Source organism: Aspergillus flavus, chromosome 5 (genome assembly GCF_009017415.1).
Source record: "Aspergillus flavus chromosome 5, complete sequence".
Classification (NCBI taxonomy): domain Eukaryota; kingdom Fungi; phylum Ascomycota; class Eurotiomycetes; order Eurotiales; family Aspergillaceae; genus Aspergillus; species Aspergillus flavus.
This window is the reverse complement of record NC_092408.1, coordinates 2,752,619-2,779,221: the sequence shown is the minus strand read 5'-3', so window position 1 is coordinate 2,779,221 and position 26,603 is coordinate 2,752,619. Positions and strand designations below refer to the sequence as shown.

At 48.5% G+C, this 26,603-nt stretch overlaps 10 protein-coding genes across 10 annotated transcripts; 5 read left to right on the top strand and 5 right to left on the bottom strand.

Moving 5' to 3' along the window:
* Window positions 1-267: 267 nt before the first annotated feature.
* Window positions 268-4,302, top strand: F9C07_1679764 (uncharacterized protein). Its single transcript, XM_041286461.2, has one exon. It carries the CDS (start codon window positions 598-600, stop codon window positions 4,090-4,092), a length of 3,495 nt encoding a protein of 1,164 aa, XP_041147907.1. The 5' UTR covers window positions 268-597; the 3' UTR covers window positions 4,093-4,302.
* Window positions 4,303-4,597: 295 nt separating this feature from the next.
* Window positions 4,598-9,218, bottom strand: F9C07_8696 (uncharacterized protein; the record flags this gene model as incomplete). The annotated part of the gene is made up of 7 exons (XM_071511811.1): window positions 4,598-6,058; window positions 6,105-6,305; window positions 6,399-6,431; window positions 6,480-7,671; window positions 7,758-8,552; window positions 8,920-9,119; window positions 9,216-9,218. The coding sequence occupies 7 exons, from the start codon at window positions 9,216-9,218 to the stop codon at window positions 4,598-4,600; spliced, it is 3,885 nt and encodes a 1,294-aa protein (XP_071364506.1).
* A 594-nt stretch (window positions 9,219-9,812) lies between these two features.
* Window positions 9,813-10,613, bottom strand: F9C07_8695 (DUF218 domain protein; the record flags this gene model as incomplete). Its single annotated transcript, XM_071511810.1, has 1 exon — window positions 9,813-10,613. The coding sequence occupies one exon, from the start codon at window positions 10,611-10,613 to the stop codon at window positions 9,813-9,815; it is 801 nt and encodes a 266-aa protein (XP_071364505.1).
* Window positions 10,614-11,706: 1,093 nt separating this feature from the next.
* Window positions 11,707-13,365, bottom strand: F9C07_8694 (uncharacterized protein; the record flags this gene model as incomplete). The annotated part of the gene is made up of 2 exons (XM_041293072.1): window positions 11,707-13,079; window positions 13,137-13,365. The coding sequence occupies 2 exons, from the start codon at window positions 13,363-13,365 to the stop codon at window positions 11,707-11,709; spliced, it is 1,602 nt and encodes a 533-aa protein (XP_041147905.1).
* Window positions 13,366-13,980: 615 nt separating this feature from the next.
* Window positions 13,981-15,426, bottom strand: F9C07_8693 (carboxyvinyl-carboxyphosphonate phosphorylmutase; the record flags this gene model as incomplete). Its single annotated transcript, XM_041293092.2, has 3 exons — window positions 13,981-14,336; window positions 14,388-14,872; window positions 14,943-15,426. 3 exons carry the CDS (start codon window positions 15,424-15,426, stop codon window positions 14,286-14,288), a joined length of 1,020 nt encoding a protein of 339 aa, XP_041147904.1. The 3' UTR covers window positions 13,981-14,285.
* A 3,839-nt stretch (window positions 15,427-19,265) lies between these two features.
* On the top strand, window positions 19,266-20,063 carry F9C07_8692 (putative allergen; the record flags this gene model as incomplete). Its single annotated transcript, XM_041286457.1, has 1 exon — window positions 19,266-20,063. The coding sequence occupies one exon, from the start codon at window positions 19,266-19,268 to the stop codon at window positions 20,061-20,063; it is 798 nt and encodes a 265-aa protein (XP_041147903.1).
* A 1,869-nt stretch (window positions 20,064-21,932) lies between these two features.
* F9C07_2285071 (putative aspergillopepsin) lies at window positions 21,933-23,185 on the top strand. Its single transcript, XM_041286456.2, has one exon. The coding sequence runs from the start codon at window positions 22,079-22,081 to the stop codon at window positions 22,892-22,894; it is 816 nt and encodes a 271-aa protein (XP_041147902.1). The 5' UTR covers window positions 21,933-22,078; the 3' UTR covers window positions 22,895-23,185.
* A 353-nt stretch (window positions 23,186-23,538) lies between these two features.
* On the bottom strand, window positions 23,539-24,090 carry F9C07_8690 (uncharacterized protein; the record flags this gene model as incomplete). The annotated part of the gene is made up of 1 exon (XM_041286454.1): window positions 23,539-24,090. One exon carries the CDS (start codon window positions 24,088-24,090, stop codon window positions 23,539-23,541), a length of 552 nt encoding a protein of 183 aa, XP_041147901.1.
* Window positions 24,091-24,221: 131 nt separating this feature from the next.
* On the top strand, window positions 24,222-24,796 carry F9C07_2164391 (uncharacterized protein). The gene has a single exon (XM_071509318.1). It carries the CDS (start codon window positions 24,360-24,362, stop codon window positions 24,651-24,653), a length of 294 nt encoding a protein of 97 aa, XP_071364504.1. The 5' UTR covers window positions 24,222-24,359; the 3' UTR covers window positions 24,654-24,796.
* Window positions 24,797-24,896: 100 nt separating this feature from the next.
* On the top strand, window positions 24,897-26,426 carry F9C07_2285069 (Alpha/Beta hydrolase protein). Its single transcript, XM_041293085.2, has 2 exons — window positions 24,897-25,387; window positions 25,442-26,426. Exons 1-2 carry the CDS (start codon window positions 25,097-25,099, stop codon window positions 26,264-26,266), a joined length of 1,116 nt encoding a protein of 371 aa, XP_041147900.2. The 5' UTR covers window positions 24,897-25,096; the 3' UTR covers window positions 26,267-26,426.
* The last annotated feature ends 177 nt before the right edge of the window (window positions 26,427-26,603 follow it).

The window sequence follows — 26,603 nt, the reverse complement described above, 5'->3', positions numbered from 1 at the left end:
TCATACTTTGTAAAGAGGAGTACAGATTCGTGATGTCAATGCAGTGGAAGTTGGTCAAGTGGTAAATTAGCGCTTGTGCGTGACACATATTCTGAGGTTAAAAGTAATGTACTTGAAGGTCTGTACAGAAGTAACCTAGGTTCTTCATTCAGGCGAAGTACTGAAAGTGCTCTGGTTGATTCCACTCACGTGGCTGGCAGAAAGTTGAGGCGGTGGAGGAGATGACGAACGCGTACTAAGTATAGCCGCCCGTGGGTCTTTTTATCACGTGGATCCCCATCGGCACAGGAATCCGCCGTCGTTCGTTAAACCTTAAAAAACATTTCCAACCTCTCGACGGGGCGAGGTTAAATCCCCCACACGGTGAGACATTGATTGATACCAGAGATTGGGTAATGGTCCCTACGGTTTCTGACTGGATCAGATGCCATGTCTCATAAAACTGGTGTTTCCTGATTAACCCAATGCCTCTGCTCTTTTTTCATTTCGTCGGGAGTAGCGGAACCACCCCACAATTAGGGGACAGAGCTAAGAGGAGGTGCCCTTAATACCCGCCCACGATAGATCTATTCGGAACCAGAAAGGTCGCCGTGTGCGATGTGGTGGAGAAATGGATCGAACGCGGAGAGGTCGGTGACAGGTTGGCGCCCCAGGACGCTACGGCCGACTTACCTGCTTTTCCTGGCCTTGGTCATGGGCTTGATGCTGCTGGCTCTCGAGCTGCTTCGACAGTACAGTGACGCCAGAGGTGGCCTTGTGTTCTACGATGACACAGACGATGTACCAAACCATGTCGCTTTTGCGTACAATTTTGTGCCAACAATCCTCGGCTTGTGCTTAATGACCCTCTGGTCTTTTACGGTCTACGATGTCTTCCGCTTGGAACCCTACTTTCAACTATCCAAAGAGCAGGTCTTTCCTGCTGACGTGCTTTCCGCTAATTATATCTTTGGACCTTTTATATCAACGCCTATTTCATCGGCGAGAAGAAAACATTGGGTAGTGCTGGGCGTGTCTATCATTAATATTCTAGTACAGCTAATGCTGCCCGCTACACTGAGCGCCTTGCTGGACGTTGATAGCGTCCCAATGTCTTCTGACGCGACCTTGAGAGGCTGGCCGGAACTGGTGCCGGTCGGAGAGCAAGCCGAATGGATATCTTCGCAACGGAACATGAGTCTTTATTCTCTTACAAGGGGAGATACTGGTGAGACACCGTCGCGTCTCTCACACTTTGCCATCCCACCAGTTGAACTTCCCTCTGATGATGATGCACTCTTCACGGCTTTATGGAAACTTAATCATACAGTGTACTGGGCCGACCTTACATGCTCCGATTTGCCAATCAGTAACTCACTCACGGCGAATGTCACTGAGATCGTCGGGGAGACACCTGCTGATTATTCCAACTACTCTACCTTAACCTGTGCGCTTCGTGACCTGCGCTTGACATCATATTCAGACTCTTCCCAAAACTGCGCCTTAAATGCGAACTACAGTGGTATCTTCGACCTGACAGCTACTCCTGTACAGGCCCGACGCTGGGAGCTTGACACAATCCCGTGTGCCCCATTTGATCTATATGGATTCCTCCTCGACATTGACACAACTAATACCGGTCGCTTAGTTGGACAGACGCCCAAGGCTCAGTTCTTCTCTTGTGACATGCAGTATTATACGGCCAAGGCGGAGGTTTCCATGAAGGCCAATGGCTCGGTAGTCGCAATTGTAGTCGATAAAGGCTCCATGTCTGCTCTCGATAGTTCGCAATTGGATATAGCTGGATTTAAAGCATATCTCAAAAGAGGCATCTGCCCTACAGGAAATGTTTGCCCCTCTGGCAATGGAACGTTAACAAATTATTCCCTTGACCGATGTGGCCTAGGAATAGAAGCCCATAAGTCCCCGTGCTCTACCTCCGCGCAGTACTCACAGGTCCCCATCTCCGGGGACGAGTTCATATCTAAAATTCGTATGGATATGAAGCTTGGTTTTGCACGTCTGCTGAGCCGTCTCTTCAACACAAATGCTGCGTATACTCCTATTCAAGGGGTTGGAACAACTGACCAAGTGGCTGTCCTGGTCATTACCTTCCCTGCCATTGCATCAGAGGTAATTCTTCTTCTCGGGACAGCCACATGTATCTTGCTTGCTCTTTTCTACCAGTCGCGCGAGAACATACTCAAGTCTGACCCGGGATCGATCGCAGCCATGTGCAGCATCGTGGCGCACCTATTTAACCCTACTGGTGTTCAGGCGTTTGGCGAGTACACTGACAAATTAACCGCACGACAACTCAACCGCAAGCTGCGTGCATGGCGCTGCTACTGGTATGATGAGCCATCGGGTCGAAAACTGGGGTTTCTTCCCGGAGAAGCCCCGCCAAGAACACTACGTGAGAAAGTGCTCTACAGCAAACCAGCGAGTAGGAAAGCATCACGTCAAGATGCCAGGCTCCATTTTTTATCCAAACCCATATTTGTCGCTGAACTTCTTGGCTTGCTAGCGGTCATCTGTTTCATGACAGTGATGTTCATTCTGTGTTCAAAAGATAGCCGACTTCGACGCCTTTCAGATTCTGCATCAGATCGATTGTCTGTTGCTTTGGGAATCCTACCGTCACTTATGGCGTCTATGATGCGAGCTTTGTTCAACTCCATCTACGTGAACATTAGTATCCTGGAGCCGTGGATTCACCTCCAAAAAGGGGGAGTTGATGCGAAAAATTCCTTGCTGCTAAATCTGTCCTCCCAAAGTCCGATTACCGTGTTTTTCCGGTCTATACGCTCCCGCTCCTTCGTACTAAGTCTGGTCGCATTGTGCTGTATCATTAACACCGGTCTTCCAGCCGTTCTGGGTGCGCTCTTTACCCAAAGCCGCACGCGAGCAGCCTGGCCTACCCAGGCTGTCGAGTTACGCTACGACTATTCCACCATCCTCAATTCCAGCACCGTCCCCACATTCTTCCAAAACGGTCCTATTGAATCGACCCTGTTGAATTCAGTGTCGTTGCTTCCGTGGACAGCACCGGATTACTCATTTGTCCCATTGTCTGTCCATACAAATAATATGGAACATAAGTATGAAGCTGTGACGTTGGGTATCGGGGCTGACCTGAACTGCCATCAAGTCCCCCTTATTCAAGACCTCTCGAAGGATGAGAATATCCCCTACCTCACTGGTAGAGATACCGAGGGCATGGATGGTACACCATCCGTCAATAAAAGTTCAAGCGAGCCATATTCAATCCAGCTACTGGCACCGAGTGGAGTGACCAATAATGGCACGCTGACCGTTCTTGCAATCAATTCCGTAGGCTCCAACACAGACTCACCCACACTCGCCTTGCACTGCCAACCGATTCCTAAAATCCAGAATTTCACAATTTCATTCGATCCAAGTGGGATACTACAGTATTACTACCCAATCGGCAGCACAATCACGAGCGGAAATCTGGTCGACAACGTGACATCAAACCTGGCAAACTACCACGAACACTTCATCGCCTCGATTCAAGACATAGGAAACGGCACCATCACAGACGGACCTAAACTATTCCCTTCCGACTGGCCCAGTTCCCTAATTAAGCTAGTCTACCAGAACCTGAACCCGGAATCAACAACCATCGATGCCCAAGGGCTCACCGATGCCACGAAACGAGTCTACCAATGGCTCTTCGCAGCATACTTCACCCTCCAGAAAGACATGTATCTCCAACCCCTCCCAAAACCAATAACAGACAACGATGCCCAAATCCTGCGACCCACATGGAGCATCGTCTGCTCCCTTTCATCCTTCATCGTCGCCCTGATCATGGTCTCATCCATGGCCATCGCCCTTGTCCTCGTGTTCATCACTCGATACGGCAAGTTCAAGGGTCCCCGGATCCCGCAGTCACTTGGCTCCGTCCTTGTTTGGCTCACCGATAGTCCCATTCTGCCTAGTTTCTATGGTACCTATGACTGGACTAATGACGCTCGTCGGGATTACCTGGTCGGACTGGATAAGAAGTACGTTTTCAGGATGATCACTACGCCAGCCGGAGAACAGAAATGGGTCATTGAAGAGGACAAGGGTGAGAAGGTTGGGTGACTGCTTGTACATATGACTTGATGTAGAATTTGTAAATATTGTATAAAGATATCATGGGAACTGTACATAAGTAGCTGTTAATACACTATTTTGATCATGAAACATATCAAATGATCATTTCTTGCCGGATGATATCTCAGCCCCATGTTGTGTATGATGGTTTACAAGGATGAACCCTCTTGGAGTATTATGCAACGTGACTTATATAGAACGAGGACTATGTCCACCACTTCACGTCACGCACTACATTCACACAGTCCAGATTCAAATTCCTGCTTTTGAAGCAGATGCTCTGTCATTCAGCAAAAGGGCCTGTCTCTACAAGCAGAGAGATTCCGCATATGGTACGTAAAATCAAATCCAGATTCGGGTATAGCCAAACAAAACTTATCAAACATCACTGATATCGATTACGAAAACGTATCCAAAGCCACCAAAACCCCCAACCGCAAACTCCCACTACACCGTGACCCATCCCACCATACCCCCGTAAACCAAACAACCCTCACTCCCCCTTGACTATCCTCTCAACAACAGACTCCGTATATTTCCACAACAAAGCCGAATAATCCGAAACAAGCGTCAAACCCGTCCAATACGTGCCCCTCCGACCCTGTAAATCATAAAACCTGCTATAAAACCCATCCTTTATATCATCCACACCCACCATCAACGTCGTGGGGTTATGGTTTCCAAAAGCCGCCATCTCCCAATCTTTCCTGATATCGAAGGTGCCCGCCGCCCCCATGCGATGTAAGTCCCCGATAATGAGTTCCTGGGCTTGCGTGTCCGTAAAGTTCATGTCTCCGATGAGTTTACTCGCGAGGTAGTTATTAGGACCCATATCCTGGAGAGCCCACTGGAATGGGGCGACAGGGAGATTGCCCGGTTTTTCATCCGGGTTGACGTTGTGGACGTTTATGTTGCTAGGGATTCCCGTGTTCTTGAGAACGGCGACGTAGTATGTTTTCCAGAAGAGTTTAGATGAGAGGGATATTTCTTCCGGAGAGAGATCGAAACCTTTTAGATTCTCGGGAATGGGAGGGAAGGTGATGAGGAGGTTTTTGGCCTTGATGAGTATTTTTTTGCCCGAGGTGTCGTGGGTGATTATTTTAATCTCGGTGTCAGACCGCGTGGCTTTCGTGGCTTTGCTGTTGTAGACCACGTCTGTTCCTAGTTCCTCGCTGGCTTTGCGGTAGAGTTCGTACATTCCGTTGTTTGGCGTGATATATCCTCCTTGGAGGAAGATGTCGATATGTGAGATACCGAATAGTTGGATACCATATAGCGTTGGGCTGGCGAGCATGTCCCCTAATGCATTGGCGAACGTGTATATCACGTTTAGGGCGCCTTCGAACTTGTATTTCTCGACGAACTTGCTAAACGGCCAGAGGAGCTCTTCTGGTACCGGATCCGGAAGGTTGTAGATGCCGTCTTTGAGGTAGTCGTATTTCTGGATAGCAGTACGGTATACGAGGAGGGCGGCGACGGTGTCTAAGACGCCAGAGGGAGGAGAGACCTCGTGCCCAGTTTTGAAGTTAACGTATTTATTGATGAGCGAACCCGGGGTGACCGGTTTATATTGTACGCCGAGTCGATTGAAAAAATTCCTCGAGATATCGTAGTTGAAGACGCCTTGCACACCGTAATCGACGTGGCCACCGTTTTCGACGTATAGGGTTTCTGTATGCCCGCCGAGACGATCGTTGCGTTCGATGACTACTATACTTTGATTCATGTCTTTTAGACGGATCGCTGCGTAGGTGCCTGTTGCACCTCCGCCGAGAATGCACACATCTCGTGTTATTGTGTCTCGCGGAGAGAAGTCTTCTTCTGAGGCTTGTTGGGCGTTTACAAGGGCTATTGTGAGAAGTATAGCGTATAGGAGGCGCCAGGGGGCGCACAGCGAGAGGGACATTGTGGATAGTTCAAGTACAACTGGGCGGAAGGCTCCAAAAAAGGTGGCCTGTGTAGGGGAATGATGGGTCCTTTTATATGGAAAGTAAACACACGTGTCGGTTCATTTCAGAACTGAGGGCACCAATAGCTAAATTCCGACTAGCCCTACTGCGCAGCAGGAACCAATGCTGCAAAGGAGTAAGCATGACCACCCATGGTACCAATGTCACAGCTGTCATTTCAGTTGTACATGCCAGGGATACCTTGTTCGTCGGAAACTTAATATTTGTGCCACATATCGACGAAAATGCCATCTGCACCAATAGTTACCGCGGCAGCACCGTTTGACACCAATTCTCAACGTTCTCTATTTCTTCGACCGAATAAACATAGCTAGGGTCATTCACTTCGTGGGTAACAACACCCTTGCGACGCTCAATCTAAGGCTCGGTTAGTATTTCGAGCTGATTCAAGAGAGCGCTACTTACCTTATTTACGAAGCCTGCAATGAAGAGGAACGCGTCCTTTGTGAATGATTCTGAATGCGCCTCTTGCAGGAAATGCACTGCCATTCTCTCTGCAGCAGGTCTCATTAGGTCTTCATCAGACTCTGCTTCTGAGGCCACACTCGCCACCCAAGCCCGTGTCGCCGTGTCGGTAATCTCGGAGGTAATAGCAGAGTCTCCAAACCATCTGAGGATGGTATTAACACTGTCATTACTGTAAAGCCAATAACGTCGAATCTTATATCGAAGATTAGGATCATCAACAGACTCAGCACAATGCAGCAAGATATCGATTGAACTGCCCTCAGTAAACAATTTTGCCAAGAGTACACCCACTGCGCTTTTGCAAGCAATATCTGCCAGCGCTAGATCAACAGTTGACAAATGATTTATGAAGTATTTTCGAGCGTGAGTAAGGAGTCGTGTTCGTTTTCGATCAGTCTTTTCTGTCAAGATGTCTAAACAGGTCAAGGCCATCTTTGTCTCGCCCGTATGCGGTTCATCCTTGTTGATACGGCTACCCTTGGGCTTTGACAGTTGCGCGAGGTAGGCGTCAAACTTCAGCTTGGTGTAAACCTCTGAGGGGCACAACGTGAGAAGGAAGTGTTTAATCATGGCAACTTCTGCGGCTTGTGCCGCCTCTTTGCTATACGAATCCTCCAAGTCGTGGGTGGTCTTTTTCAGCGGAATGTAACGTTCAATCTCAGAAGATCGGAAATCGACCTTGCCATTCCTATCCACTTCGAACAGTGAATATTTTATCTTAGGTTTCTGCTCAAGGGGCAGCAACGATGTCTCTCCATTTCGTACATATAGAGCTGCTGACATCTGCTTTGGTGTGAGGACATCCTTGCCGTAAACAATCCACCGTATAATCTCATTTATTTCCAAGAGTTCTTTTTCAGAGCGGCTTTCATTCATCTTTTTAATTGCCTCGGTTATCTGCTGCGAGCGTTCCTTGCTTGCATCGTCCAGGGCCTGTTTAATGTCCGTTTTGTATTCCAGGGAGCTGATATGGTCGAGGGTTTTGTCTATCTTGAAGTAGTCGCCCTGAGTTTCTGCACACAATCTGGCCCGAATATTGTCCCTGAGCTCCGGTATTCCCAAGCGGGTGCGATCGTTCAAAGCTGGCATCTTATCCATCCGGTTCTCTATAAACTTCTCAACATCCGATCTGTTATTCGTACTGATAGACATGCAGTCAAAGCGAGTGTTCCCAATTTTGCTTAACTGCTCAAAGCAGCTGGGGTCACCGGTTACAAGGACGCGAATGTCGCGACCAGGTATGGGTATGGAAGCTCTCTGCAAAAACCTGACCATGCCCTCTCCGACAGTGTCACCCAGCCCATCAATGACAATATAAAAAGTGATGTTAAGTTGGCCAGATCCCGGTTACCAAAGATCAGGTGCTTTGAGATCTCTGCCGGGTCGACCTCTCCGTAGTGTTCACAGATTTGAGCGACGGACTTGAGATAGATCCTCTCAGACTGACTGAACTGCCAAACGAGTGACTTTGCAACCGGCTCAAGGTTGATTGCATTTCTTAGCTCATCGCGAGAATCCCCTTCCAGAAAATAATAACCCGTGGTTATTTTACGGTCGGAGCTCTCTGTGGCTTTCCTCCGATTGAGATGCTTTGTGATAGTGGATGTGAGGAAGCTCTTTCCAGTTCCTTCACCACCCGCAATAGCCAGGATAGGTCGACTGGACTGTCCCTTCTCCCATGCAACATATTTGTGATCGCTAAAAATCCATTCACCGGTGCCCTTTATACGCTGCCCAAGATAATTGCGATAGATCGTCTGCCAGAAAGCTTCTGGCTCCCCGCTGTCTTGATTTGTTTTGGTCTCATCAAACGCCAGCGCCTTCAAGACGACCTGCTCCCTGGACTTCTTGTCCTTTTCCTTCTTCTGATCAGCTCTGTCCTCTGCGAACGAATCCACAAGACCCTGCATGAGAGCTAGATTCGCCTTCGAGTTGGTTGCAGCGTCTGAAACAAGAGCAGAAGTCTGCGCAACCACCAGGCGATTCTCTTCATCTACGAGGCTCTCCATCCTGGCCAACAAATCAGTTACCCCATTATCTTGAAGAAACAGTATTTTAGCCCCCGCAAGCAACTTTATTCTCTTTGAACGGAGTTTGACAGTGCGATCGCAAATTTCCACGAAGAGGAGCAAGTGCTGGCACGCGACTTTACTCAATTTCGTGTCCATACCCCCATGGACGTGGTACTCTAAGCGGTCAAGATATTCGGTGCATTTCTCCAGTAAGCCAGCTAGTTCTTCAAAAATGCCTTGATAACCCTGCTATGCTTGGATCACAAAGTTGAGCGCATTGAAACATAGCTCTGAGGGGCCAAACGCCTTCCCGACCGTTAGCTCGTATTCGTCCTGACCACAGATTAAACCAAAAAAAGTCATACTGTGACGCAGCCGCTGCTGTTATACTGCTCACTGTTTGGATGAACAGTAAAGTCTTGTTAAATGAGTCTTTGATGTCCTTGACCTTCCAAGAAGACACCTTGTCTTTCTTCTGGGCCGCGTCAAGGTGCGACAGCACGTCGTTCACACCGAGCGGTCTGATCTTGCGCTGGTCCCCATCGGCTAGCGCCAACACCCGACTCTGAACACGACTCCATATTTACGACAGCTCATTGTTGGTAGCAGGGTCGAGTCCCTGCGGTACAAAACGCGATGAGTCTTCGAGAACTGTTCTGACCATGTTAGCTTGTTCGCCCGATGGCAGATCCTCAAGCTGCAGGTGTCAAAATCCCAGAGGCGAAGCGGGGAATACCTCTGGATCATCACTCCAGTCGCCGATTTCTTAGACTCTTTGAAAGTGGGACACCCTGTGGGATTATACGCTTGGACGTGTAGACAACTGACGTGTTAGAGGCTCACTAACTACCCGATCCAGGGAGGTTCGGGAGTTAAATCGCGAGATATCTGCAGATCGTTCAGCTAAGTGGCGCCCGAGGAGCCGCTGAGGATAGTTATTGGCGTAGACATTGTGGCTAAGGGGGATGATTCCAAGGTGACGGCTTCGAGATCCAATCGGCTGGGAAATGAAAGACGATGATCGCTCCTTCCGCTCCGCTAATCGGTCGCTGGACCCTGCTATCTGACATCACTTGCAGGTGGATCGATTGATGTTCATCAGTATACGGTGTAGTACAGAGTACTCAAGACTCTTCTTATTAAACGGTCGAAGGCGATGGTTCAAGTTGTTTGTTGGTTTTGCTCCTGTCGATTATCACGTGGTCCGTACACTATCATTTCACCAGGATGAATTTTCTACTTCTACACAGTATAAGATTCACCGACAGGCGTTTGAAACAACCAGTAGTCGTGACCATGCTTCTTCAACATGCTCTGGAACCTCCACATGAGGAATGAACCTCTTTCCCCTTGGCCCATACCCATTTTCATCATCCCTCAGTCTGGGGACTTCCCCCACTATCAACTCTAAAAATCGATCCAGTGGCCACCATGCGTTTCCCAGTGGTAGAGTTTGATATTTTAACCCCGAACCTTCGGTTCTCTGCATGTGTGGGACTATTATCGGACAGCTCATGAAAGAGGGAGACGACAGGCTGTCCTCGTACGCCTTTTGGAATGAGGCTTTTGTTCGCAGCATCATCGTAGGATCTTGAATTATGATACATGTCTTGAGGTCGTGGAATCCTGCTGCATCAAGTATCTTCCGACTCAGCGAGGCATTTAGGCCACAATTGGTCGATTTATCTTCAACCAAGATCATACAACCTCCATCCGTGATGGCAGATCGGTCAAAGAATGTATCCAGGATCCTCTCCAAGACACGAGCTTCGGGTAAACCGTGGATGTCTTGTGCAATCTGCGAGAAGCGAGGGTGTTGTGCAACAGCTTCATACATGAAATGGGTGGAGTGGCCCACGCCACCACATAGAACCAAACATTTGCTTAAGGACGGTCGGTCTTGGAGTACCTGGAACAGATGTTCGGCTTGATAAAGAATTGCCGACGCGCAGATGACGATACAGTCCACCGATGGAGATGAGGATAGGTCTTGGATCCGTTGATCGCCGAGATATTCGGCCACAAGGTTCATATCTTCGGCGCTTGCTTCGGAAGACATTCTTCTTGTACTGAGTAACAGTCTTTTGTTGCAGGTTTCTATCTTGTTCAGTATCTCTTCTCGTCTATTTTTTTCTCGTCTCGTTTGTTTATCGGTTTGTCTCTGTCTGCAATTGGGAGACCTCAAATGATTTTGCAGCATTATATTGACGGGGATAATCCGGCGGGGCGGCTTTCCATTTATAGCCAGTGGGTTTGAACTCCACCGGAATGAATTCCTCGTTTGGGTAAGCACGTGCCGCGCAGGTGATTCCCTCTGCCCCAATTTCTCTCAATCGACTTGTTGCTGGCCTCGTCGATTAGGTGTGAATGGCTCAAAAAGGTAATGTAGATGTCAGGTGCGATCTGTGGAATAAAGGGAAACTCAATATGTTATATATTGGCGTTTTTGGTAAGCATTCATTGATATATATTTTAGAACCATGAGTCTAGTAGCCATCATGTGAAGTTCTGTGCCGCTATCTAGTTTATAATTCCGATTTAGCAGCGCCGATCCTGCTTGTTACTACGGTAGATGAACTAATATATCTGGACTTAGAATTGATATGTGTTGAACATGCTATGCACTCAGCTGAATCATTAGAAACATTCTATATAGCCCTTATCTACTAAAGAAATAGTACATACGACCATAGGGTGTGGAGAACAGGGCTTCCCGTCCGCTCAGCCGTACTTAAGCCACACGCCGGGAGGTTAGTAGTTGGGTGGGTGACCACCAGCGAATCCCTCCTGTTGTATGTTTTGCTTTTTTTATGTGCCTTGAAACATATTACCAAACAGTGCTTGGTGCGTGAGTATATAAGTTACCTTTATCTTGTAGAGGAGCAGAGTATCCCGGTTTTTGCAAATTTAGGCCAAGTTTGGTACCATGGATTTCCATATAATAATCCTGATGGCTTGGACTTTCTACCTGGTAGAAACTTCTTATTTCAAATAATTCAAACCTAGTTTAAGGCCTCATGAAATGTATTATAGCTAGGTATCAAGCATGAAGCATCACAGTTTCCTTGTCGTTGCTTTTTCAAAGATATACACTGTCCGTTTCGCTCCTTATTGTCCTCACCATGTATACACATTCAACGCAGGAAACATATCTAAGACGTTATCCTGAAGATTGGGTACTCATCTGACTCCTCCACTGGCACAATATTGAACGAGACGTAGGAGTCAATGTTCTCCGGCTCCAGCGCCACCATCGCCAGCGCCGCATTCTTCTGTCTTGTGCTCACGCGAAAGCTACCCGCCGGTAGCCTTACCTCGCGCTCACTGGTCTCCGTCGTCACTGTCACGCGAATCACGCCCTCGTAATAGGAGGTGTCCACCTCGGCGGATGTGATAGTTAGCGCCTCGACCGTCCCCTCAAACGGCTTGTCCAGCGTCTCTACTTCCAAACCAGACACCTTAAGCCGCTCGGCGAGGTCGGCCCAAGCCACTGGTATCAGGTAGGCCTCAGGGCGGGAGCGAGTGAGGTTAGCGAAGGAGGGTGTCGTTGATGCGAAGCGTACAGGAGGGTATACTATGCTACCATTCTTAACGTCGACCAGAGCGAAGGGGCGGATCTCAGTCTTGCTGTAATCGGTGACGATAACATCGTCGTCCGATGCTATGAACTCTTTGATGCCGTCCTCGACGGTCTGGAGAACCTCATCAGCATTATCGGCAGCAGTCTGGACAATACTGCCCAGCATGGTCAGACCGGCGGCAGTGCGTCGCTGGAACTCCTGGTCAGCGATTGCAATGCCGCGCATCTCAAGAAGGAAGACGACAGCCTGGGTTAATCCCATAGCATTGCGACCAATCTTGCCGTCAGTTCCCGCCTCGGCGAAGTCGGCGACGAAGTTGGAACCCGAAGCAGCAGAAGAGCCGGTAACGTACGGCTCGGCGCGCATACCGGCGGCATTCATATCTTCGGCAATATTCTTAGCAAAGAGCTCCTCGGAGAGTTTGCGGATACCCTCATTGATATTGAGGTTCTTGGCGGCCGAGTACAGGCCGTCGCAGCCGTGGACATACTGCCCGTCGCCAAAACGCGACCCAGCAAAGTACTCGTGCATATCGACTATAACATGAGGATTGAATTCGTTCATGAGCTGTTTTATATCACGCGTCTGCTGGCGAGCAAGCTTGATATGGTCGCGGTTAGGGTCATAGTTGGTCGCTAGAGTGCGCTGGAAGTAGAAAACGCCATCGGGATTATACCTCGGCAGAACGACCAGCTCTAGCTTGTCAAGAATGGAGGCAGCCCACTCCTGGTCGCCGTCGAACTTGCCCAGGAGGGCCTGTGTGGCCTCGTCGCCAGCGGGTTCGTTACCATGAACGGCGCCCTGGATCCACACGCGCACTTTAGAGACGGAGTGACCAGCGGAGAGGTGGGCGTAGGGGAAAGAGCGGCCCTCTTCCGAGGTGAAGTTAGCGGTGCGATAGGTCATGTAATCGTTGCGTTCGGCCAGTTGCTCGAGGAATGCCTCTAATTAGGTGTTAGTCTCAATCACCCAGTGAGCCTGCTCAATGGTACTCTACTCACCCATGTCATCTTGAGAAGACGGCCCTTGAGTGCCGTTAGGGAAGCCAGGAAGCCGGACATTGGGCGTCAAAAAGGCTGGGGACAGGAGTTCAATATCATTGACGTTCTCGAAGGCACCGGCAACTATTTCAGTGTCCTTTATGAGAGGAACGTGGTTGTATCCATACATAACAGCACTCGCCATAGAGGCAAGGCCTAAGAAGAGACCTGTAGAGGCAGCGGTTCTCATCTTGAAGTGGAATTCTTTTTAGAGACCCTTTTCATGAGGACAAGACTGAAATGCTTCGGAGCAGGTCTTTCATCAATTATGTACTCCCCCGCGCCGGCGTTGGCCGTCGCAAACCAACTTCAGCGTCCGTCGGCAGTCAATGTTAAACTCCACTTCTTTCCTTTCGTATCCCCTCATTTCTTGGTTTCCCCGCTGTCTTTCTTCCTAAGTACCTGGATAGTCCCTGTGCCAAGAGCGGCGGTGGAAACTCGACTTTGCCGATGGCCAGTCACAATCATACAATCGGCTTATCACCTCCAAGCCAAGCTCCGACCTCTCCAGTTACAACTTACATTTTCCGTTAGATACCGCGATTCCTTAGACCAAACTAGGGCCTGTTGATAACGAGCTCTCTAAGTGACGCAACTAGCAGCTATGGACGGGTGTTATCATTGTTGTTGAAATCCTCACTCAGAAATGTCATTCACGAGGTAACTGCACTCGGCGAGCTTACCTCATTTCTCTGACGATATACAGTGGACGCCAGTGATTTGAGCTCAGTACTTCCTCCGGTACTGCTGAGAAGCTCACATATGGCTCAACATTTTATCGCCTGTTCCGCTTGTGGGAATTCCTCATCTCCAACTGCTTGTTACTATCAAGGGACGTCAATGAGATCCTAGCCTGGGTAATGACTAACAATTGCACCTGGATAGTTACAGATCTTCTCAAAATGTCGTTCACGACGGTAAACCTTTTGCGAAAAGAGTATTTCCAGTTGCTGTACAGTCCACTGAGCAAGTTCACGAATTTTTAATAATAAATATAGCTATACTGGGCCACTATGTGTTTTCCAAGCCAGTTGTAATGGACAATATACTCATGGCTTAACGTAGACCACCCATTAGAGATTGTAGGAATAAACATGAGTTGACTATCGGCTAAGGGTTTATGAGCCCGTTTTGATCATATTCGTAACGTGTCTCTTGATCCTATTCAAACGTCAGTCATGCGTATAGTCGGTCGTCAATGTCCAAACTTACCCAGTATCTATTGAACCCAACGCCCTCGCACACCTCAGAGTATCCCAAAATCATAGGCGGTGCCGTACCCTCAACCATGCTCTGTTTCAGCCCTTCCAGCGCATCCCGAACACTCTTCAATCTCGCCGCGACCAACGTCCACGGATATGCCACAGCAGCGAAACCCAATTGAGCAAGCTCCTTCGCAGAGAGATTCTCCGTTTTGCCCCCTTCAATAATATTAGCCAGCATGGGCATATCCAACTCCTCAACGCAGCGCTGCATCGACTCCCTGTCCGGCAGGGCTTCAACAAACACCGCATCGGCCCCTAGTCTCTTGAACTCCTTCGCCCGCGTCATCGCTTCCTCCCATCCAAGTATCAAGGCGTCCGTTCTGGCAAGGATAAAAATATCCCGCCCTTCATTCCGGGCGTCGCAGGCCGCTTGGATCCGAGCGTAGGCTTCACCGCGCGAAACAACTGATTTCCCCTTTGTATGGCCGCATCCTATGTGCGATTCTCACAATCAGCATTTACTTCACATACCCATTTCTTTCAGAATTCCAGATAAGCTCACGCTTAGGCCACGTCTGATCCTCAATCATCACCCCTGCCGCCCCAGCAGCCGCAAACGCCTCCACCGTCCGCCGAACATTCATCGGACTCCCATACCCCGTATCCCCATCGACCATGATCGGAAGACTAGTCACCCTCACCGTCTCCTGAACTTTCTGGCACATCTCCTCCATAGCAATATACCCCGTATCAGGCAGCCCGTATGAACTAGACACCGCGAAGCCGGACAAAAACAGCATCGGGAACCCGGCTTCCTCGATCAGACGCGAGGATAGTCCGTCATAGCTACACGGGAAAGCCAGGATCTTGGCGGGATCGCGACGCGCTTCGAGCATCATTGTGCGGAGACGGGATGTTTGGAAGGAGGGGATCGTGCCGCGGACATTGGGGATGGTGAGGGGTATGGTTTGGGTTGTTCCGTTTGTGGATTGTACTCCGGTTGGGTTGGTGAATGTAAAGGGGTAGGGGGTATTTGATTGCGGCATTGTTGTTTTGAGACTTGGTTTACTAGTAGAGTGTTAATTGTTCTGTTTCAAGGTGTGGTTGACGTTGTGATTTCCTTGGATGAGGGGTTGAGGGGTTGTGTCGTCATTGGCGTTGTTGTTTTCTTGCCAAGAGATTTGTACTTACTCCTAGATGCATTAAATTGGCGAGTTGGGGTTATGATCTGCGCTGTTCTACCTGGGTGGAATTATACTATCTACAATCATTCAAAGGAGTAGTGTACTTAGGGTTCTTCTTGTCACCTGCCAGGGAGGATTAATGTGGTGTTTCGTGGGCTGTCACGGGAATGAACCCGGATTTGTATGACACGGTTATGTAGCAACACTTCCGTCAAAATATGCGGTTCACACGAGAGCTCATTGATTTGACGCTAAAGCTGTCATTTGTAAATATTCTTGTCTGAAGTTTTGGTTTAGTTGACTGAATCAACGTCCAGTACGTCAAAACCATCAGTAAAAAAAAAGGATGGAGGATGAATGTGTTATGTCTGCTCAATATCCTATGCGGTACATAGGAACAGCCAAATTCGTTGATAGCTGTATAGATTGGTGCTAGCTAGCAAAAGCGCTCGAGAAATGATGATATCGTTGTTTCAGTAACATAGGTAGATCTGCTGCTGAAGGCTTCTGCCCTGTAGCAATCGTGTCTGGAAGGGGGAATAGTATACCATCATCAGGTATGAAGCTCGCCCAATAATCTCCGGATGGCAACCAAAGAGCCGGGCGTATCCGGTGTCTTTCTATGTATTATACATTGCCTCCACCGCGGTGACGAAAATGAGCAATTTTACCGGTGGCAACTAGAGCAAGGACTGTTCGGATCAATGCTACCTAGACATGGACAGGATATATTACAGTCTTTAACATTATCGGAAATATTTACCTTTCAATGCGTGATTAATGACGATTACTGAAAAGGTTGATGCATGTAAATTCCCCAGAAAGGGATCGAACAAGTCCGGCGCTGAATGGAACTCGCCGTGATCGTTGCCTTTGCTAGGAGGGTTATTGCAGAATCGACGAGTCATACCAGTGTATCGCTATGAGAAGAGCATCTAATGAATCCTGGATTTTTGTAGCGATCTTTACTATGTCCACGACAATATACCTCACAAAAAGAAACAAGCGGGGAATCACTCTGAATTGCGACCTCCAAGTATGCGCCGAGAGGTTCGTCCTCTATCGTAGAAGTACCTTGTGAATACCATAGGCAGTGCCGGACCCTCGAGACACATTGACCTCGGTGTTGCCGCTGGACTGAATACTTTTACCTCAGAGATTGTTGAAGATGTGATGTCATGAAGCTGCGCGAAATACGTGGCGTCGGAGGCTAAGGGAATCCAGGCGGGTCGTTAAGAACGTAGCGGCTATGGCAGCCTACTAACTACCCACTAGCAGGATCCGCTCTGCCTGGCTAGAACGCCTGAAGACTCTGATTCTGTGTGACTCTACGCTCGCACTGTGGGCAGGGGTCTACTCTAGTAAGTCAAACAGGGTCTGTTAGGGCTGGTTTACTACAGCTGGGAAGCCTAAGGGTGCAAAGTGGTGACGAGTTCGTGCTGATACCACGTTTATACACGTCTCAAATACAATAGCGGTAGCTTTCGCCTCCTGCAGAAGGTTTTTGCCATCGATGGGAAGACTCAGTGCATGGTAGTCCACTCCTACGAGATAAATTTTCCGGTATACTACCAGATGCTCCACCGTGGCTATGCGAGCAGATGGCAATTTTCTATCCAAGATACACCGAGGTCTCTTCTTCCACAATCAGTGGTAGAAATGCTCATAGGGCGGCTGTCACAAGCAGGGCTTGTTCGGTTCCGGCTTTCCGATTAACGTGAAGTGTCAATGGGCTGAACGGTAAAATTGAGTTTTCCGGTTAATTCGCCATTTTCACAGGGGTTGGTTACCAGTGGTGAACCTTGACCAAGAGACCTCGCCGAAAGGTTCGTAGAGCCCGAAAGAGTATGTGTAGACGTGACGGTGTGAGAAAACCAGGTGGGTGGGACATTGAGCCTAAGCAAGTGGTCCACTCTGTAGGGCATAGAAGTCTGATTCGACACGGCTGCTGTCCTGGCCTAACTGCTGAATGTCTAGAATCATGTGGAGAGCGACTTAGAGGTTAGCGCGATACCGGGGTGAAAGAACAGTAGCTCAATGAATCGAGGGCTTGGCGATGGTAGCCCTACTTTGGGGTCCTGCGGTTGCATTAAGAGTCATGTTTCGATTTCTCATTAGGACCAATGGATGTTCATGTGCTATAGAATTGGCCCTATATGTAACATACCCCTTGCCAAGATCTTCTTTGTGGTGTGTTGTGTTGCACCAGAAACGTGGCCCCAGACTAAGTAACCCACAAACCCTAAGGGAGACGTAACACACAACACTGCGGCTTACCATTTACAGGGCATACAACCGAAGTATCCGTGGTTTAAGGGTCATTAGCTTGTTACGAGTGTCTATCCAATGTTGGAAATGCAATGGTTTGTAATCCCATTGGCTGTCCCGGACTAACAGCGAGCTTAGTCATTTCAAATGAGTGGCCAGCGGTTGTCCTGTCCCTGGCCCAGACTTCGCCTCCCATGGGTCAATACCAATAGTAAATTTAGGTCCTGCTAAGGGGCTTCACTATCCCGTTGTCAAACCACACACAAGCCGAGAGAAGGACAGAGAATGGGGAACGAGAAACATCCAGTACAGATAGCATCACGACACAGAGAGCATACATGCAGTAGCGCCACCATAAATTACGATATCGTACCCTACAACCCAATGGCTACACGACTCGAGGACTAACTCGATTATCAATAGGAAGATAGTGCCAACTGTGGAGGCGGCTCCACACACAAGACAGTATTGAATGGTAATCAATGGCCGTGCAGAATGATTTCCACACTGGCGTCTCAGCTTGCCGAGCAACACCTCCTTCTGAATTTCTGTCCTTGGCCCACTTTTGCGGGCTTGGCCGAGATTTGTTAGACTTTTATCAGCCTTTGTCTGTTTTGTTGCTTTTGGCTTTGTCTGTCTTTCTGGTGGATGGGTGTGATAGGCTTGAACCTACCACGATTTATTAATTACAGCAAACACAATCATATTTGCATTTAGCAGGGTGTTATATGGGTATCTGGCTTTGTGACGGGAGATTTTACAGGTAGGGTTGGTAGGTAGTCTCGTGAAGAGATTGCAACGCCAGGACGCTGATCCTTGACCTTGTTGGTAAGCGGCCCACCGGAGCAACTAACATTGACACTGAATACAGCGTGCCAATGGCATTGACCCGCTTTAACATTCAGGAACAGTATGCAGTTCCATAAATTTAAAAGCCACAGTGGATATTCCAGAATCCTTTAGCCGCCAATTGTGCTGCTTTCCCAGGAGGCTAAGGAATGTCTTCTTGTGAACACACCATTCTGTCCATTCAGCTCTCTTTCGTCCCTTAAGATCCAAGATCCATTTGTGACATATCCATGGCCAACCCACCAGAGGCACCGTGCTGACGCACTCTGCCTGCCCCATCTGCCGTCGTCAACCTCTGGAAGATCCATCGAACACCATGGATGTTCGAGACCGTGCTCAAGACGCTGGAACCAGCTGACCCTGCGGTCAAAATTTTATTTCAGAAGGCTATATAGAGGGCCCAAATTCCCATGTCCAGGACTTGAACTTGATCGTTGTGTCATCACCTTCTTTTGGATTTCTTCTTCCAACTACCCACATTCCTTATAAAAGTACTCTCAGTTGCACCAGTTGTGACACTGTTCACTTCGTGACTTCTTCAATCCTTACCAATCGCTTGACGCGAAGTCCATTCTTTCCACAAAATGCAGTTCACAAAGTCCCTCCTGCTGCTGGCAGCCCTCACCACTGGCTCCCTTGCACACCGCGTGCACGGCCACGCAAGACGCCAGTCACCCTCCGCCACTGTGTCTGCCGTTCCCTCCTCCTCTGGCTCTGCTTCCGGTGGATCTTGGACCGCCACACCTGCTAGCGGATCCTACTCGACTGCTGGATTTGGCGCTTCCACTGCCAACAGCGGTTCTGGTAACACCTACGCAGGCAATGTCGGCAACCCCTGGGGTAGCAATATCATCGAGGTGTCCGAGAGCGACGCCTCGAACTACAAGTACGTCGCCGCCATCTCGGGCCAGAACACCGAGCCGTGGACGGTTGTCTTCTGGAACAAGTACGGCCCCGACGGCAAGATGGACGGCTGGTACGGCAACTCCGCCGTGACCTTCACCCTCAACGCCGGCGAGACCAAGTACGTCGCTTTCGATGACGACACGAACGGTGGCTTTGGTGCTGCTCCCGGTAGCCTTCCCACCGACTCCGACGGCGGCTACGCCTGCACCTGGGGTGAATTCGACTTCGGCAGCAACGGTAACTCGGGCTGGTCCGGCTTCGATGTCTCCGCTATCATGGCCCAGAACGCTGGTCTCACTGTCCAGGGTATGAAGATGTGTGACGTCCTCAGTGGTACCTGCTCTTCTATCACTACTGATGCCGCATCGGTGGACAATGCTTATACCTCCGCCGAGACTGATATTGGTGGTATCGGTGGTAACATCTCTGGCGACGGCGCGGTCCGTATCGCTGTTACTATCGACTACAGCGGCTAGGCCATGTACTTTCGGGATAAAAGTTAGATGATTGATTAGATTACATGATGAAACAATTCACGACTTCACTTATGTTTTTGCTTTGAATAATATATTGTAGTTCCTCAGACAGCAGACTTGGGTAGTCGACCATTGGCGAGACATGGTGCGAGTGTCTTCCGTTTTCCTACTAGGTTATTAAATTAGATTGCGTTGAAGGGTTATGCCACTCGACAAAAATATCTTAGACATTAGGCCGTGCCTCGAACTGAAATATGGCCAACAGATTGTTATCTGTGTTGTTAACTTGTGCTGAAATCAAGACTGCAATCGCACCTCGCCGTTCGCTATTCCGGATCTGACAATAATCGACGATCGTTGTATGACTTTTATCCGCGAGTCTCGCGCTTCGGGATACCAGGCCATGGAACTCGGAAGTTATTCGGACCGCGGGGATAGAATGTCAGGTCCCAGCTGGTTAACTTGTAACATATGGAGCATATACAGTCTCGGAGTAAACATTCAAGTTAATAGACAGCAAACTACTATCAAACCCTGAGTGTTGTTTAGGCTAGATAAGAACCGGGAGAATTCTCCGCTTTTTCCGAGACTCCGACCGACATATCGCAGGGTTAGAAACAGCTCATAGGCATAACAATGTAGATTGATATGATAAACGGGGAGGGTAAAGGAGTAGCGATGTGTTGGAAGAACGATAGATGCTCAGTTTACCGGTGAACGTTCTAGATAACGCTGTCTATGGGACAGGCTAAGAAGGCAGGGTTCAAGGTCAGGCAATAGGGCAACCGGACTCCGATTAAAGCAGATTCGCCAGGTTCTAGACCTATATATTTAGATGTCTCTGTGCACCACATTGAGTTCGGTAGCGTGAATCTTTTCATGATAGTCAAAGGACCGCTAGAAAGAACCAAATCAACAGTGTATTACTGCTATTAGCATAAGGGAGCATTGAGAACATCCAAGTGAGAACCTAAAGCCAGTACTAATAAATCTCAAAGAATGTATTCTACACTATATTCCCTCGGTACAAGGTATCACATCGAGTATGTTCCTACAGGATTGCAGAGAAAGTAGAGAAACCTATCAGCAGATGCCTGCATAATCCTCGCACAATCCATATCTAATGAGCTTATGTGACTGGACAGCGAGATACCAAGATTCCAAGACCTACTTATTCTGCAAATCCGAGGCTTGTCTAAAGCTTGACCTTTGATTATTGGCGACTATCTCAGCGAATCGGCCCTCGGTCCGGAAGGATGCGACCATTATTCACGGTAATGCATTAACCCTAGATACTCGATACTGCAATATAAATTGAGGGGTCCCGCATTAGCGATTTCCTCGCGCCGTCGGAGTTCCGTTTGCATTAGGGAACGTCATGTACCTGAAGTGAGCATTATTTTTTGTTATGTTAACATTATGTAGATAGCGTCACAATATTGACGGCAAACTGACGCTGTATTGGATCCGTACTGATTTCCACGTACCTCAGCAGAGAATGGTTGTACAAAACACGATTGAGATCTGTTGAATAGACTTTACGACTCGGTGAAGAAATGGGTGGCGTTCTATGAAATCTCTATAGCACTTCTCATATCTGTAGAGGTAGTTGTAACTTCCGTCAGTGTCGATAGTCGATAGCCCGAACCCAACACTGGTAGCGTAGCCGTGTGGTATCACATTGTACAGTAGACTTAGACAATCCAAGGACACCGCTAGCCGGATAAGTACACTAACCTACGAATACCACTATACGACTACTGGTCTGACAGAAAGGTTGGGTGACATATCATGATAAGTTTAGAGCCGATTCTATCGACAAGGGATTATTCCGGCTAAACTAACATACCATCAATGATGGATGCTTGGGTTGGTATCATAGCGGCAGTCTACAGTATAAATACATGCTGATTGCCTGCTGTTTCGTATTCTACCTCAAGCTCACGGTCATCAAATTCTCCCAGTCCTCTAACACCCGCCTTTGATAAGCTCTAGCTTTCCATCAGTATATCACAATGAAGCTCTTTGCTATCCTTTCTTCCACTGTGCTTGCCAGCGTTGCTCTGGCCTCTCCCCTCACGCTGGAACGTCGCGCCCGTAACGCTGCTCGGCTTCAGGCTCGTGTAGCTCAGCGTCATAGCAACTTGCCCTTCAAAGCGGGCACCAACGAGATTCTTCACTTGAATGAGACCACTCATGAAGAGTACAGCTCAAACTGGGCTGGCGCAGTCCTCATCGGATCCGGCTACACGTCCGTGACCGGTACTTTCACCGTGCCAACCCCATCCGCTCCTTCTGGAGCCGACAGTGACGAGCAATATTGTGCCACAGCCTGGGTTGGCATCGACGGGGACACGTGCCAGTCCGCCATCCTGCAGACCGGTGTGGATTTCTGTATCGATAGCAGTGGCACCACCTTTGACGCCTGGTATGAATGGTTCCCTGACTATTCCCACGACTTCAGCGGTATCAGTATCTCGGCTGGCGATAAAGTCAAGGTCACTGTCGACGCGTCTAGCAAGACCGCAGGAACTGCCATCGTGGAGAATCTGACCACTGGCAAGACTGTTTCCCATACGTTCACTGGCCAGGATGACAACGCTCTTTGCGAGACGAATGCGGAGTGGATCATGGAGGACTTCTCCTCTTTCTTGTCGCTCGTTCCTTTCGCCAATTTTGGCACTGTCACTTTCACGGATATTAGCGCCACCAGCGGTGATTCTTCCGTCGGCGCTTCGAATGCTACCATCATCGATATCCAGCAGAATAATAAGACTTTGACCTCGTCTTCGGCTTCCGATACCGAAGTTACCATCAAGTATATTGGCTAGATTGGGCGGAGCTTCAAGCTGTGAGCCTATGGAGCCATAACGTCGGATAGTGACGGAGGGAATGGAAAGTCTGGCGGGGAAAATGGGACATGATGTTGGTAAATACTTTGGAACATTGATGAGTAATTGAATCGAGTATCCACTCTCTTTTACTATAGTGCTACAACTTTTATACTTCCACGATGCATTCTTTTCCAGTCATTCAACATGTAGTAAATTAACCATACCGTCGGACAATCTAAGCATGGTCTTTCTATGTATTGGCGGCAGAATCTTAATAACACAATTTCCGGAATGCTAGAAGACTTTCTGAGGCAGATGGAACAATAATTCTCTGTCTTGACTAGATACTTTCGCAAATATTCCTTCATATAAGGCGCTTCGAATTCGCTCAACCCACAACATCCTCACGCACATATGAATCTAGGATCGCTTTTGGACAGGTCAATCCCTGATACTGTATTGTCTATCAATATAGCTTATCGTTTTCTCATCTTAACATGAGTCTATATGTATATCTATTTATAACCGGTTGTAGCTGGTCTGAGAATCCTGCCCAGGACCGCCAGGCCCATCCGTCTTCATAATACTACATACACGTCACCTTTTGACACACCGACGGTCGACTCCGTATGTCATAACAATTATGAACCCTGCTTCGCCATCTTCGACGCATTCTTCTGCTCAACCCACATACCCATAGTCCCAAATACCCCCAAACACCCAGTCGTCATAAGCACAGGGCCCCAGATAGCCGGAGTGAACTGCCCCTTGAGCAGACTCTTCCGCACAGACAGGTATCTGAAGATACCATACCCGAACGACCAAATGCTAATAGCTTGACAGAAAGTCGTAGCAGAAAATCCGCCATTGTGGTTGAAAAACAATAAACTGCTTGGATGTTCTTGGCTGTTTCTGTGGCTGGTATCGCCGGACTGCACGGGCGCAGGTGTGGCTGCAACTGTGGCTGTGGCGTTTTCCGAACCGACGACCAGGTTCAATTTGCTGCTTGACAGGGCTGACGAGAGTATGTGGTCGACTGCATCCAGACGGCCGAGTGCTAGAGCCATCGCTGCGAAGCCTAGGCCCATGCGTGTCCAAGAGAGAAAAGTGCGCTCGTTGGCTTGGTGATCGCGTAGTTGTGAGCCCGTGTTGGCTACGCGTTGAGGGAGTATTCGGCGCCATAAAGAGAACATTATGCTTGACTCTGTATTCTATTCAATTAAAGGTTTTTGATTATGGTTCTGGCTTTCCTGGAGGGTCTGTTTATGTTCCAAGATGGAATTAAAGTGCTCGTTCAATTGGTCATCCGGATTATCGATAAGGTTCATGATTTCTTCAGTCTAGACCACGTGATAACCTCAAACCTATTCGAAGTGTACTGGATGAGACCCAATTATTGCGTGTTCTTTGACACGAGTCTAGAAGATAGTTTAATGGCAAGTCTTTCGCTAGATACTCTGTCATGTTCGACTTTATGTTGTTGGTTTGGTGGGAGGTTGTTTTTCTATGGTCTTGGGCACAATATATAATATGGTTGGGTCAAGTTATATATAAAGTCGGTGACCATGTTAGGAACAAACTGATGGATGTGCCTGCCAGTGGTCCGTATCCTATCTCACCGAGGGAGTCTGTTGAATTAGAAGACCCAAGGCGGAATATTTCAATTTCAATTTGCACCCTTGGCGTCTCATCTTGTTATCACTTTACCTGTTCGTCTTCTTATTCGATCTTCTTGCCTCGAACAGCGCAGAATTAACGAGAAAAGAATCATATACTTCGAGGGCGGAGTTCCGCTTAACTATCAAGATTGTATACGAACTAGCCAATCAGAAGAAAGAGAGAACCGAAGAACTAGGCAAAAAGAGGGAAATGTAAAAACTTGGTTCTCTAATTTGACCCCCAAATCGAACACGACTCAGCCTATTAGTGCTGACAAGAGGTCAATTAAACTAATTTAGCCTCATATAATGGCCAGATTGACCAATAGACTCAGGATTTCCGACTTAGCGTGGCCTCTAAGTGCGTATAAATGGAATCCTTCCGATTTCTCATAATCTTGACCGTGCGTTCGGAACCAATTGTTAGATAATCCATCCGATGGCCGTTCGGGGACTTTCCAAACACGGAGGAACTTGGCCCTAAGTTAAGTCTGCGACGGACCGATTCACGCCATACGATGATAAATGCGTCGTGGTCAAAATGAAACATTCTGAGTATAAATACTGTAGAACTTCTTCACATGTATCCAGCAGAGCATCAATCACTCCTTTACAAGTAACCTCAAAAACACATTCATATACCACAAAACAGCATCCTCCCAACTCAACAATAATGTCTATCCCTTCTCACCCGAAACTCGAAGGCTTTGATATCATTCAAGCCACATACAAGCAGATTGGCGACCATGCCATTCGAGTTGACATCTTGATTCCTCAGACGCCCTACTCAGGCAAACGCCCGACCTTCGTCCGCACCCATGGCGGCGCCCTGGTAACTACCCCACCAGCGCAATTAGCATTATATGGTCACTAATAAAACATCCAGGTCGCTTGCGACTCACTATTCATGGACTTCTTCCCCCACTGGGCATCAGACCTAGCCCTCAAACACGGTGCCGTGATCGTGAGCCCTAACTACCGGCTCATGCCCGAGTCCACTAGCTCAGAGATCTTCGACGACATCGACGATTTCTGGAGATGGCTGCACTCACCAGCTCTAACTGATTTACTCGCCAACCACACCACACCCACCGAAATTGATCTAACCCGCATCCTCACAACCGGTGATTCCGCAGGCGGTTTGCTAAGCCTCTATCTCGCCCTGACCTATCCAACCCAGATCCGTGCCGCAACGGCCGGCTACCCGTGGGTGAACCCCAGCTCAGCGGGTTTCCAAGCATCACGCACAATCTTACCATTCGGCGTACATACGGATGAATCTGTTATCGACGTCACCGTGGCTGCCGCAGCTTCTGGCCAGATCGTGTCCTCGGATCTCTCGCCTTCCCGACTCGCATTCATGCTTGCGGCTGTTGAACACGGCCGTTTGGCCGGATTTTATGAGCGCCAGAAGGAGGGATCTTCTCACCGAGAGTTATTTTACCCTGCGAAGAAACTGGAAGAGCCGGGATTGAGTATCCCGCGCGGAGGCATTGCCATCTGGCATGGTCGTCAGGATACTGTGGTTCCTCTGGAGGATGTGGAGGAGTTTGTGGTGCAGTTACTCGAGGCTACGAAGGGTCTGCCGAGTGGTGATAAGGTTGTGCTGGCATTGAGGGATGGGGATCATGGTTTTGATATGAGTTCTCGGTATGAGGAGGAGTGGTTGCAGAACGCTCTTAAGTCGGCGGTGGAGACTTGGCTGGAGTGATCGATTAGAGAAGGGGTGTATAAGGATGCTATATCGATTGATATAGATTAATAATTTTCTGTAATGATTATGATATCTTATTTGATTAGATTCCTGTATTTGTACAAACCTCCCTTGGTTCATTTTAGAAGTAATTCCCCAGCTCAGCACTACAAACACAAATTCTCTCAACCCGAATGACGGAGAGTAGATTTACTAAGCCGTGGTAGGTCAGTAGATTGGTACTTCTGGTTCGGAATCCTTTTCTAGTACCCGAAAACCATGGATTCCAAACGACGATTCCCGGTTCATACGCTCAATTTAAGCGCGATATATCCAGATGACATCGGTCGGGCGA

Coding starts and splice junctions, on each gene's coding strand:
- F9C07_2285071 (XM_041286456.2), top strand. CDS start 22,079: ATGAAGCTCTTTGCTATCCTTTCTTCCACTGTGCTTGCCAGCGTTGCT.
- F9C07_2164391 (XM_071509318.1), top strand. CDS start 24,360: ATGTTCGACTTTATGTTGTTGGTTTGGTGGGAGGTTGTTTTTCTATGG.
- F9C07_1679764 (XM_041286461.2), top strand. CDS start 598: ATGTGGTGGAGAAATGGATCGAACGCGGAGAGGTCGGTGACAGGTTGG.
- F9C07_2285069 (XM_041293085.2), top strand. CDS start 25,097: ATGAAACATTCTGAGTATAAATACTGTAGAACTTCTTCACATGTATCC. Junction 25,388..25,441: donor GCACCCATGGCGGCGCCCTG/GTAACTACCCCA, acceptor TAAAACATCCAG/GTCGCTTGCGACTCACTATT.